This window comes from Syngnathoides biaculeatus, chromosome 4 (assembly GCF_019802595.1).
Source record: "Syngnathoides biaculeatus isolate LvHL_M chromosome 4, ASM1980259v1, whole genome shotgun sequence".
NCBI lineage: Eukaryota > Metazoa > Chordata > Actinopteri > Syngnathiformes > Syngnathidae > Syngnathoides > Syngnathoides biaculeatus.
The window spans coordinates 1,380,880-1,393,313 of NC_084643.1; the positions used below are offsets into that span (position 1 = coordinate 1,380,880).

Sequence of the window (12,434 nt, forward strand, 5' to 3'; positions counted from 1 at the left end):
TAACGTCCCTCTGAGGGAAACCGTAACTTGCAATGTGGCCCATGACACCCCTGATTGTAGTTGATCTGATTAAAAAATATATATTTTATGATTTTAACAACCTCGCTACGGTATGATTCTTTCGGGCTGTTAAAGCAGGCTAGCAGCGGAAAGTAGCAGAACTCGCCGGCCGACCGCTGTTTTATCCAGCCTGACTAACTGGTCCTCCGCGGAGGAAGCGAGCGGTGGGCCCCGCCGGTACGCCGGGACGTGGGCGGTGGGGGGGGGGGGCTTGCGCAGGTCTGCATCAGTTTAACGCTAATCTGCCTGATCTCGGCCACAAAGTCACTCGCATCTTCAGTAAACATATTCAGCCGCCTTTCAAACCGAAGGCGCTATCAAACGCTCGTTTGATCGCGGGAGGGCTTCATTAGCCATTTGAAAAGGTGCCCCTAACCCTTTCCTCGCACGAGGACATTTCATTGTGACCCGTTTTTTTTTTTTTTTAATTGTTTTTCGTCGTGTAATGACGCTCACCTTCAGGAGTGGATGAGCAAACCGTCTTGCGTGTGCCTTTGTGTGTCTGGGAGCTATTAAGCGCCGCTGTAGGAGAAACGTCAGGCATGTATACAGTACTCGTGTTGCCCTTGATTCCTCGCTATACAGATCAGTTCCGAACATGAAGGCCACCCACGCGCGCTTGAACCGTAATCCTCTGAAATCTGGATTTGTGCGCCAGAAGAACTTGAGGGATGTGAGCGAGCTTTCTTCGCGGTCTTTGATAAGTCTTTGGGTCTGTGAAACTTGCTCCTCCGACTCGCGAAAGTTTCTTTTTTTTTTTTTTAATTTCGAAACCGTCTTTCTCCGAGTTACAAATAGCTCTTGAGCGACAAAACAAAGCGGACTCTTTTTCAATCTCTTTGAAAGTCAAAGCGGCGATAACTCTCGGAAAGGCGGCAGGGTGACATGACGATCGGGTGTCTCGAAGGGTAAAGAGCGCGAAGAAGAGGACGGGTCGGGCCCATTTAGCGGCGCCTAAGCTCCAAAAAGGCGTCCGCCCACCCCCCCGATTGCTAGCCAGATTCCTTTGTGCGCATATCCGCGTCTCACTTATACATCTACGGCTTTGAGATCCTCGCAACAGCTTCGCCAAAACAGACAGGCCTGAACGAGTAAACAGGTGCTGTCGGAACAGCTGACGATGAGCACGCAGGGCGTTTCCCGAAAGCCTGATCGAAGACGGGCCGCCTCGCGCGTCAGTCACCCCCCGCCGGCGGCGTGATTTATGTCACTGTGTCATACAGCTTTACGGGCTGCTTGCAACACGAGCGGACAAAGGCCATTTACACACGTTCCTCGGCAGCCTTATGTACGACCGCAACAGTCAGAGTCAAGAACAAGAACAAGAACAACAAGAAGGTGTGTCCATTGCAATTCTGCCTTTAACGCAAGAGAACTTGTTGTCTCTCGTGCCCTCGAGGTTTCAATCCCAAATTGCGTCAGGCGAAATCTGTCAGATGAATGTTAAAGCAAGGTTTTATTGTTGCTGCAACAATGCTGATCACAGGCAGGCGAGGATTTTTTTTTTGTCACCGCAATGTGAGGCGGCGGCAAACTCGCAAGAACAAACATGAGGAAGCGGGTTGAGTGCAAGGGTGAGGTGCGCACAATGGGTTGTTTTCAGTGACGTCACATTGTTTTGCCAAATTACCCACGCGCCACTGCGCGCCGCCATTTAACCTCGCTACCGAACGCGTACCCGGTGTGGAAGTCTACGGAATGCTCTCGCTTACGGTTTGTGTTTTTTGTGTTTCACGGGTGTCTCGGGACTTAAGTACACAAGAAAGGACTTGCTAACCATCAGAGAACCTTCTTCTGACTTTTTTTCCAGAACTCTCACCAATTCGCTGAAGCTTTTACCAGAGTTGCTAGTCGGCGCGTTCTTCGAAGCCTCGCGATCCGGTACACAAGTCCGGCTGCGTAAGTGGTGTCATCGTCTAGATTTTGGACGTTCTGCGGAGACTTAGCTTTATGGGCGTGTGCCCGACTCTGCTATCACGCTAGCCGACTTCAACCTCCGCCCAGCTAAGCTAACAAGCTTAACCGATACTCTTTTCAGAAGGCCAACATTACAGTTGAAATCAGTTTTTGTTTGTCACTTGAAAGATTCGAGAATTTTGTGAGATACTGGATTTGTTCATTCTTTTGTCTTTCTGCCACCATTAAAAAAAAAAATATTCCAAAAAATATTTCGCTTTTCGTGTTAGCATCCAGGTAAGTGCTCCTCCTTTCGTGATTTTTGTCTAACTAACTTTCTAACTGACCCTGGTCATCAAATTTTAAACAAATAATAAACGTTTTGCTTTGGTTGTGGTGAACTAAAATACAGGTTTTACTTTTTGGAAAATAAATGGAGTTTCTAATAATATTCCAGCGACTTTTGATTTCCGTGTTAGCATACGGGTAAGCGCTCCTCCTTCGTGATTTCGGACACATAGAGTAAAAGATCGAGGGCACAATATTGCGCCTTTGTGACGCAGTCCTGAGTCCCCTGATGTGTGTATGCTCGGTAGCCTAGTAGTCAGTAGTCACTCGCGTTTTCAATAATTCGGTTGGAAACATAATGTCGTCCACCTTGCCTACGTACGAGCGACGGAGCTCGGGGATCGAAAATGGCCGCCAATGGGTGACGTCACGTGAAAACAACCCAATCATGAAGTCAATGAGCCGTGCAAGTAAAAAAAAAAAAAAAAAACTGCATGAATGCTTGAATGCATCTCGACATTAAAAAAAAAGAAATCAATTCACAAAGACATACATAGTGTCATACCCCCTTCCTGAAAAAGAAAAGAAAAAAAACTTGCATTTCCTCTGAGCGGAATTTCTTCCCTTTGAAGAGAGAAGAAGAAAAGTGAAGCCTGCGTGGGGAGGGGGGGGCTAACTGTCACTTCGATTTACAGCCTTCCCAGACACCTCGGGGGCTCTCATCCAGGTGGCCCTCGCAGAAGCTCTCAGAAGAGCTCACAACTTTTCTTTTCTTTTTTTTTTTTTTTTACCCTCTTCTCCTTTATTATTATTATTATTTATTTTTTTTGCAAGTTGGAGATTCACTCGGCGCCGCCGTGCTTTGATTCAGCCAACGTCGCTCTTGTGAGTCACGTGCCTCGGACTGTAAAAACAGGTTCGGTCGACGCCGCCACTTGAACGCCCTCAGGGACAAAAAAAGCATTACGAGACGCCCGCGTACCAAACGCGGGACCGTGCGCGCCGTCGGCTTCAAAAACTCTCAAATACTTTCGAAATGAGTGATGTTTTAGGAAATTTGCTTTATCTCCAAACATCCAGCATGTAATCATATTTTACATGAGAGGTCATATTTCAGAGGGTCAAGTGGTTTTAATGTATGCTATGTTTGATACAATGATGCTATCCCCTTGTTATCTCGCTCGAAGTCTGTTTTCTTCTATCCGAGATGCGATTCGCTTTTAAAGCAGCCGCCTCCGTTTACTCTTAACGCTTTAGAAACGCTTTTGAGTCAATAATGGCCGACCAGATGCGCCTTTAGAAATCGTCACCACGCGCCGCTGATAAAGAAGGGAAGAGATGACAGATATTTTCTGTTTTGGGTCTGCAGAAATGCTCTATCCAAAGGCAAACCCTTCAAACGGTCTAATCCCGTTCTGAATGAGAGCGGGATTATCAAACGAGAACTCCCCCCAGTCCCCCTCCGAGGATACACTGTTCAAGAGACCGGTGCCCAGAATGCGCTGAAACCGACTTCAGGAGTCGCACAAAAGCGTGTGCCGACATGAATCTTGGGAAATGATCGGCGGGAATATCTTCCCAAAATTCCAAAAGTAAATCAATTCGTCTTCCCGTGTTTGGATTTTTAAAATAGTTTGATTATTATGTGGGAATTTTGTGTGCGTGTGTGTGAGTGGTTTATTTATGATTAAACATGATGGAGATGAGAAAACCTGCCTTATTTATTTAAACCCATATTTAATTTGTGGGCAGCGTCCCATTTTTGGGACATCATGATCTTCACGCAATTTTACCCTTCAATATTTCAAAATATTGAAGTGTTTTAATCTGAAGCCACAATTTGGTATCAGGAGAGGATAACTCATCGGTCAAAGTTAGCGCGGAGTTATTTCCTTTTCCTTCCTGACCCAACATGGCTGCCTCAAGTCCACATAAGAGCGTTTTCCAAGAGAAGAAAGAGAGAAAGGTCAGTATGCAACCAAGTTTTTCTTCAGCGTTATTAATGCGGAAGTGTCATTCTAGAATAATAATTAATTAATTAATTAACATATCTGTAGTATGTAGCACTTCACAGAACTGACAACATACCCGTCCCAGTTTTGGGACGCTGCCCGCGAGAGCGTACATCTTGTTTGCCCTTTTGTTTTATGCGTTAAACGAAAAAGAAGTGTCATTTTAAGAGACTTTTATCTAAATGAGGCAAAATATTGCCACCCTGCCCATGAATGGGTTAATATTTTACAAGAACGGGATCAGTTCTACTCGCTGGGCCAGAAAATTAGGTACAGCTGCACCATGTAGTGCTGTCCAATCCAGGATCTGGATCACCGCCTCCCACCCACCCTGTTTACAAATATCATGTTTTGTTTTGAGGTTGCAGTGACACATTTAATATCTTATAGACAATTGTTGTACCTTGCAGTTTTGTGGACCTGACCTGAGTCATCTGTGTGCCAGCTACGTCCGATATTTAGTTTTTCCTGGTGTGAGGCAAATGAAATCTATACGCGAAGGCAAGACCATTTTCACGATGATGCATTTCGGCACCGCTGCAAACTCCAAGCGCGACAATAAGCGTATCGTTAACGCTCATCATTTCCTGAGGGGAATCGGTTGAAAACCTGAGCATTATTCTACTCGGAAAGGTAAAAAAATGTAGACACAAGTCGCGACGGCCGCGGCGCGTACAGCGGTAATTACACTTTCTGCTTGCCTATAGCGCCATTACATTCCTAACTATGAAGTCAATCTTTAATAATAGCAGCACAGAGTGGAGACAAATTAAATCCGCCGCAAAAAACAAAAGCAATTTCTGCACGTCGTGTTCGAAGACGGCGTTAACGGCACAACCGACATTTTAAACTAGAACGTTTTTTCCTTTTTAATAAAATCTGCACATTTAGAAATACATACAAACATTTCCGCCGCGCTATAAACCGGCAGCGCGTCCGACCAACTTTTTTCAGTCCGGAGCGCTTTAATGAATTTACAGCAGGGGTGCGATTGCGTGACAAAGGGCGGCTGGAGAAAGTCCGGGCTGCTTTTCCGCAGCCGTTCTCGCCGCGGTTCAAACATATATGAGGCCATTTCCATTCGAAAAGCCTCCAAAACGCAACACTCGTCTCTCGGAGCGTTTGCCGCCATTGTCCCCCGGGGCGGGGGTGTCCTTTCCCGGTCCGTAATCGTCCACTAAACAGTACAAGTGTCTTTGTGGAGCGGAAGCGAGACCTCTATTGCACATTATTCGAGTAACCCCCGTGGCACAGCTCGATTGCTTATTCCGCGCCTCTTCTCATAATTGAAACAACAGCAGGATCCTCAGTAGGCTAACAGAAGAGAAGCAGTCGTTTTGTTTGGTTTTGTCCCCCCCCCCCCAAAATAAAGGCGGCTGTCGTCGCACGAGCTGCAACAACAGCAAAACACCTCGCGTGATATTTATCCAACGCAGCTCGCGTAAATACATCAGGGCCCTCTCGAATGAAACGTCTCACGTTCAAAGCGTCGCCGGACGGGCAAATGGGGGGGCTCACACGCACGCGGGAGGGGGTCGCGTGGGTTGGTACTTTGCGGCGTGGCCTTTGAGAGACGGCCGAGGATCGGAGTGAGGCCGGCCGCCGCCGCCGAACACGCCGCTCGCCTTCCTTCTCGTCCTCTTTTGGAGTTTCCTGCTGAACACGTTCTGCCAGGACTGCAAGGTCTTGGAGGTCCAGATCCACATGCCGCTGGTGATGCCCACCACCAGCAGCATGAAGATCTTGACCATGAAGACCTCGACGGCGGGCACGGACGTCTTCAAAAGGCACTCGGACTCCGGTCCGCCGTCGTCCCGGCACTCGTGCTGGACGGCCAGCGCGCGCCAGTGGTCCATGTTGAGGTGCTCGTAGAAGTAGCAGGCGATGACGCACGTGGCCGGCACGGTGTAAAGCACGGAAAAGACCCCGATCCGAACCATCAGCTTCTCCAGCTTGTCCGTGTTCTCGCCTTCTGTTTTCATGATCTTCCTGATGTTGAAGAGAGCCACGAAGCCGGACAGGAGAAAGGAAGTGCCCGCGACCAGGTAGCAGGAGAGCGGAATGAGCACGAAGCCCGTCAGCGCCTTGACGTCCATGGCGCCCACGTAGCAGACGCCGGTCAGCTCGTCCCCCGCCACCTTCCTCATCAGCAGGATCACGATGGTCTTGACGGCCGGAAGGGCCCACGCCACCAGGTGGAAGTAGCTACTGTTGGCCTCGATGGCCTCGTGACCCCACTTCTTCCCGGCGGCCAGGAACCACGTGAGGGTCAGGATGACCCACCAAAGGGAGCTCGCCATGCCGAAATAATAAAGGATGAGGAAGACGATGGTGCAGCCGGTGCTCTCCAGGCCCTCTTGGATGACGTAGTGGACCCCGCTGTCTCGGTCACAGGCGATCCGGTCGGCGCCCACGAAAAGTCGGACCAGGTAGCCCACCGAGTAAACGCAGTAGGACATGGATAGGAAGATGATGGGCCTCTCGGGGTACTTGAAGCGCTGGGGGTCGATGAGGAACGTGAGCACGGTGAAAGCGCTGGACACGAAGCACAGGATGGACCAGGCGGCCATCCACACCAGGGAGAACCGCTTGTCTCCTTGACTCCAGTAGACGTCCACTTTGGGGTAACACTTGGGGGCGCACGACTCGGTCTTCTCCACGTAGTGGAACTTGCCGGGGTTGCCGCATAACCTCCCGCCGCCGGTGTCCCTCTGGGGCGACTCCGGCGGGCCCAGGGGCCGCTGCGGTCGGAAATCGGGCGTCTGGGTGTGCGAGACCTTGGGGGGGTCGTCGGAGCCGTTGTTGGGCGCCTCCATGCAGAGGTAGTTGGGGTCGTTTTTGGTGGGGAGCCGAGAGCAGTCCAGCGACTCCGGCCAGGGGAAGCTGAACTGTTCCAAGATGGGCGAGCACTTGACTTTGACCTGCTCGCACATCACTCTGCAAGCGGGGATAGGGTTGGACACCTGCTCGGTGCACATTGGGGCGTACAGCGAACAAAGGAAAAATTTCAAATGGCTGTGGCATCCAAACTGGATCAGCGTGGCGAATTCTTGAAGCTTCATGGCAGCTTCTTTTTGGTCATCGTGGCCCATGAGATTGGGCGTGCGCGTCATGTTGTAGCCGATGTCCTTGCACAGCGGGATGCTGATCTGCTGACATTTGCCTTCTCCCGGCCACTCCGGCTCGATGGAGCTGATGGCCCAGCCGGCGCCCGCGCGCAGCAGCAGCAAGATGAACACTTTGAGCCTCAGGTCGGCACTTGAACGCATCCTGACTACTCGAGTTGGACACAAACGCGAAAACTGTCCATCCTCGGTGGTCTTGAACAGCAACAAAGTCTTAGATCAAGGCGGAACTTACACGAATTCCTCTCGCAACACCTCCAGGGTGTTTCGATTCACGACATAAATCCCAAAAAGGTCCCAAAAATAGAGTTTTTGGAGACGGGAGCGTGCGTTGCCGCTCAGCATGCTTTCGGGGTTCAAAATTCATTCAATCAGTTCCCATCCGCCTCCAGGAAGCTTCGGATGTGTGTGTCTGCCCCCGTCAAAACAAAACAAAACAAAAAAAAAACATCTTTTCCGCGTGAGGATGCGTCGGTTCCGCGCAGACTTTTTCCGCGCCAGCGCAAGAAGTTGTGGCGAGCAACGCCGGTCCGCTGCGGATGTGCTCGACTGAGCTGCTCGGAGCCGCCTCGCACTCGCTCCCCGCTCCCCGCTCCGACCTGCCAAAGGATCCGCCTTCAAAGGCAGCCACTTAGCATAAGAAAGATGACACTGACACGCGGATTATTTCCTCGTCGTGTGGAACAGCTTGTTCACGAGTGCATTTGAAAACGGCCCCGCAGCCTCAGCTCTCCTCCTTTTCTTTTCCTCTCTTCTCTTCTCTCCTCCTCGACGACAAACTTTCCCATTTTCACATCACGCGCGATCCTTCAATCTTGCACAACTTGCTCCTTTGCACCACTTCACGGGCGCATTATACCGTAATAAACGGCGATGTCACGCATTTTTTTTTCAAACGTTTTCATTTGGGATTACATTTCATGTGCACAAATACTTTCGATAGTCACATTTGTGCCAGTAAAACAACTCCATCAAAGAAAATAATGCTTCATTTGTATTGATCCCCTGCTAAAAAAAAAAAAAAAAAAAAAAATTCTATGGAACATTTCTGAAGAATTTCTAAAGAACTTTAGGACCCAAGTCCTATAGAATTTCTACTGAAATTCTATTGTTCTGTACAAATTTATAGAAAAATCACAGCCAAAGTTCTATAGAACAAGCTGTTCTGTACAAAATGCAAAGATTTCTATGGAATTTCAATAGAATTTTTCTTTTTTTTTTCTTTAGCAGGGGATAGTTCTTTTAACTGTCCTGTATATTTAATATTGTCATATCTTATCATGTTTCATAACTTTGAGCCGTTCGATTACTTTCATTTAAAGTAAATTTAATAGAGTGCAATTGAAAACCCAACAGGATTATTATATTTTGCACGATACAAAATTACAAATGGTAAAAATACATTTAATCGAAACATCTTTTGTAGTTTCAATAAAATCTGACCATTACTTTGGATAGTTTGGATCAATCAATACTAGAAGATTATTATGGCCTTTGAAATATGTATCGTAAACTCCTTTTTTGTGTGTCTACACCTGGCAATGGATAAATGGTCAAACAAAATAAAAATGTCATGCGTTTAAAGATTTTCACGTGTTGTACATCGAGAAATTCCCAAAGGCTTGAGTACAAATGTGGTGTCGCTTTCCTGAGATATGAATCAACTTCCTGCGTACATAAAAGCCTCTTATGAAGAATGAAAATAAATTGACATACATTTTGAATCACAAAACAAGTACAGTAGTGTTTTTGTTTTTAGTGAAAGCCAATAAAGTCTTGCCTCTTGCACTCAAAATGATGTCCCCCCCCCTCACTTATCAAAAAGATATTTGTGGAAAAAAATGTACAAGACTGTCATTCAAGTGGGTGTCTTGAGACTGCTTGTCATGAAGACGTCTGTTTAATTGGGCCTCTTCTTGCAACAGCGCCTTCCGATAACAAAACGGGTTTTGTCGATGAAGGAACAAAAAAGTTCAATTCTTTTCATAACACGGACCTGCAAGCGCGGCAATAGAATAAAACGGAACCGAAAAGCCTTTATTGACATTATATGCAACACGATGCCATTGTGGAATTAAAATCGGTCAAGAAATTTTTGAAGCAGGAGTGAGCGCTGGAAGATGTTTTTGGAGCGTCGGCCACGACGCGATAACATCGCCCGACGTGCTCGTGAACACGTCCTAAATATTAAAACGATCTCAAAGCATTCTCCCAATAGCTGAAATGTGATGCTTGTCCAGCAGACACATGGTCTTAAAAAGCACTCTATTATCATCCATATATCAATTTTCTTAGCCGCTTATCCTCACAAGGATCGCAGGGAGGGCTGGAGCCTATCCCATCTGTCAACAGGCAGGAGGTGGGGTACACCCTGAACTGGTTGCCAGCCAATTGCAGGACACATCGAGACAAACAGCTGCACTCACAATCACACCGAGGGGCAATTTAGAGTGTCCAATTAATGTTGCATGTTTTGGGGATGTGGAAGGAAACCGGAGTACCCGGAGAAAACCCACGCAGGCACGGGGAGAACATGCAAACTCCACACAGCCGGGGCCGGGATCGAACCCTGGACCTCAGAACTGTGAAGCCAACGCTTTACCAGCTGTCCCACCATGCCGCCACTCTTAATATCATACAGCCGATATTTTATTGGGTTCCAGGTCAAGTCTTTGGGGTTCTTTTGGAGGACATTCCTGAGAACAAATATCGTCGGATGTCTCGTGCAGACAAAAACAAAAATCAGTCATCGTTAAGATTGAAGTCACCTGAATGATTAAATGGCAGCCACAATGTAAAGTTGCAAATCAATTAATCAATCAATCAGTCAGTCAGTCAGTCAGTCAGTCAATCAATCAAAAAGTAAACATTCCAGGTCTCAGTACAATGATAAACCAAACTACAGTTGATGGACGAGCGTGCAAGCAACCCTTATCAAGAAAGGCGCCGACTTTTAGTTTCAAAAAAGTTTTTAAAACAATCAACGCCGAAGTGAACCTGACGCTATGCGAGTCCGATCGAAAAACTCGAGGCGCAACGTTGCTTGCCGTACAAAGTTTACATACCACGATGAAACATTCAAGTTGAGAAACAGCTTTTGCAAAGTAAGCCAAAACCCCAACAATTAGCCGAGGACGCCAATAACGTTTCGACAGTGTCAAACAAAACTTTGGAATTTGCATATAACAATTCCGACGCCGCCCTTTTCGTGGCGCGCATGAAATTGTGCAGCTGGACCAAATCACTTTGGGAAGGATTTCAATGTATTTGCATGTCCTGACGCAGCCACGAACAATTTGAGCATCGTGATTTGCGAGGACGGAACACCGGAGAGATGCGTGGCCATTTTTTTGACCTGAGGATTATTCTACCCTTAATTCAGCTGTCTATAGCTTGTCTGGACTACATCGAGCCCCCATCCCACACAGAAAAAGCCTCGTTGTCGAAATGAAATGAAATGGTTGGCATTTATAGCCTTGTTAAAACACAACAATTCCTCGTGGGGGTGCCACGTAGACTAAATAGTACATAGCATCACTCGGATGGGGTCCGGAAAGTGCCGCTTTCGGGTCGGCCAGGCAGCTGTGGCGGACCTCGGCTTGAACGCGCCCTTCTGCTACAGGAGACAACTTCCAGACCTGACCCACTTGACCTTGTAAAAGGTGTCAGCCCTGCTCTTCGTTAGCTATCGCATGTAGCAGCGACGTTTTTGTGCATTTTTACAAGAAGATACCTGATGTGCTTTGAGAAAATATTTCGGCAATGTGCCTGCACCAGAAGAGAAACCAGGAACCGGTGTGGCGAAACCCAGTCCGTCTTTTCGGTGACGATTCAGCTGTTCGGGCTCAGCAATGCGTACAGGCTGCAAATACTCACTTGGAACACAACACGGACACGCTTCACAGATTCCTCTCATCCAGTTGCTGATGTTAAGAAGTAAGCCGGATCGCCTTAAGAAAAACTAAACCAACTGTTTCACATTTACTATCCACCAGATCCTGTACTGCAGCAATGTAAAAAAACTACAATGTCTGAGCACTGTTACGGCTATTAATTGAACAAAACACCTAATATCTTCCATCCATCCATCCATCCATTTTCCACCGCTTCTCCGGGTTAGGCTCTTCCGGAGGGATCCCGAGGCTTTCCCAGACATAGTCTCTCCAGTGTGTCCTGGGTCATCCCCGGGGTCTCTTTCCGATTGGCCAAGCCCGGAACACCTCACCAGGGAGGCGTCCAGGAGGCATCCTGATCAGATGCCCCAGCCACCTCATCTGGCTCCTCTCAATGCGGAGGAGCAGCGGCTCGACACTGAGCCCCTCCCTGATGACCGAGCTTCTCACCCTATCTCTAAGGGAGAGCCTGGACACTCTGTGGAGGAAACTCATTCCGGTCGCTTGTATCCAGGATCTTGTTCTTTCGGTCATGACCCACAACTCGCGGCCATAGGTGAGGGTTGGAATGTAATATCTAATCACCTAATATCATATTTAGCTATATTTGAAGCCTCATCTCGCAGTATGATCCAGTCCAGCGTCTTTGTACGCATTTATCAGATGTAAAAACGACACTGTTAGGGTAATAATGACTACCAATTTGTTCGAATTCTTCAGTATTTCAAACAGCGGGATATACTACATATTTATTGTTGTCATAATCAGATGTGTTTTAGTCAAGAATAGATTTCGTTTTGTTTCACGCTGTGTCTTGTTTTCCTGTTGCGAGTTCTCATCTCGCTGGTTAGGTTCCACCTGTTCCTCGTGTCCCCCGTTCAGTTCCCTCCAGACACTCGGGTCTTGTCCTGGTGTGCCTCGTCGTTTCGTCGCTTAGCTTGTATTTCTTTCACCGGTTTGTTTATTGTCGATGCTGCTGTATGAGTTATTCCAGTCATGTTATGTTTCCCTCTGCGGGGAACTCGCGTGCTCGATTGTTATTTCAAAGCTCGTGTTTCGATTTGTCATATTTGCGCCGGTCATGTTCGATGCTCACAAAACCTAAACGGAAAAGGGACACCCAGATTCAAGGCCGCTTCAACTGTCGCTTTCAGGATTCA

The 12,434-nt window shown here is 47.7% G+C and overlaps 1 protein-coding gene across 1 annotated transcript; it reads right to left on the bottom strand.

Moving 5' to 3' along the window:
- Positions 1–5,144: 5,144 nt before the first annotated feature.
- On the bottom strand, positions 5,145–8,221 carry fzd10 (frizzled class receptor 10). The gene has a single exon (XM_061817245.1). It carries the CDS (start codon positions 7,523–7,525, stop codon positions 5,771–5,773), a length of 1,755 nt encoding a protein of 584 aa, XP_061673229.1. The 5' UTR covers positions 7,526–8,221; the 3' UTR covers positions 5,145–5,770.
- Positions 8,222–12,434: the final 4,213 nt, after the last annotated feature.

Bases quoted from the DNA above. Each gene is read 5' to 3' on its own strand.
- fzd10 (XM_061817245.1), bottom strand. From the start codon at position 7,525: ATGCGTTCAAGTGCCGACCTGAGGCTCAAAGTGTTCATCTTGCTGCTG.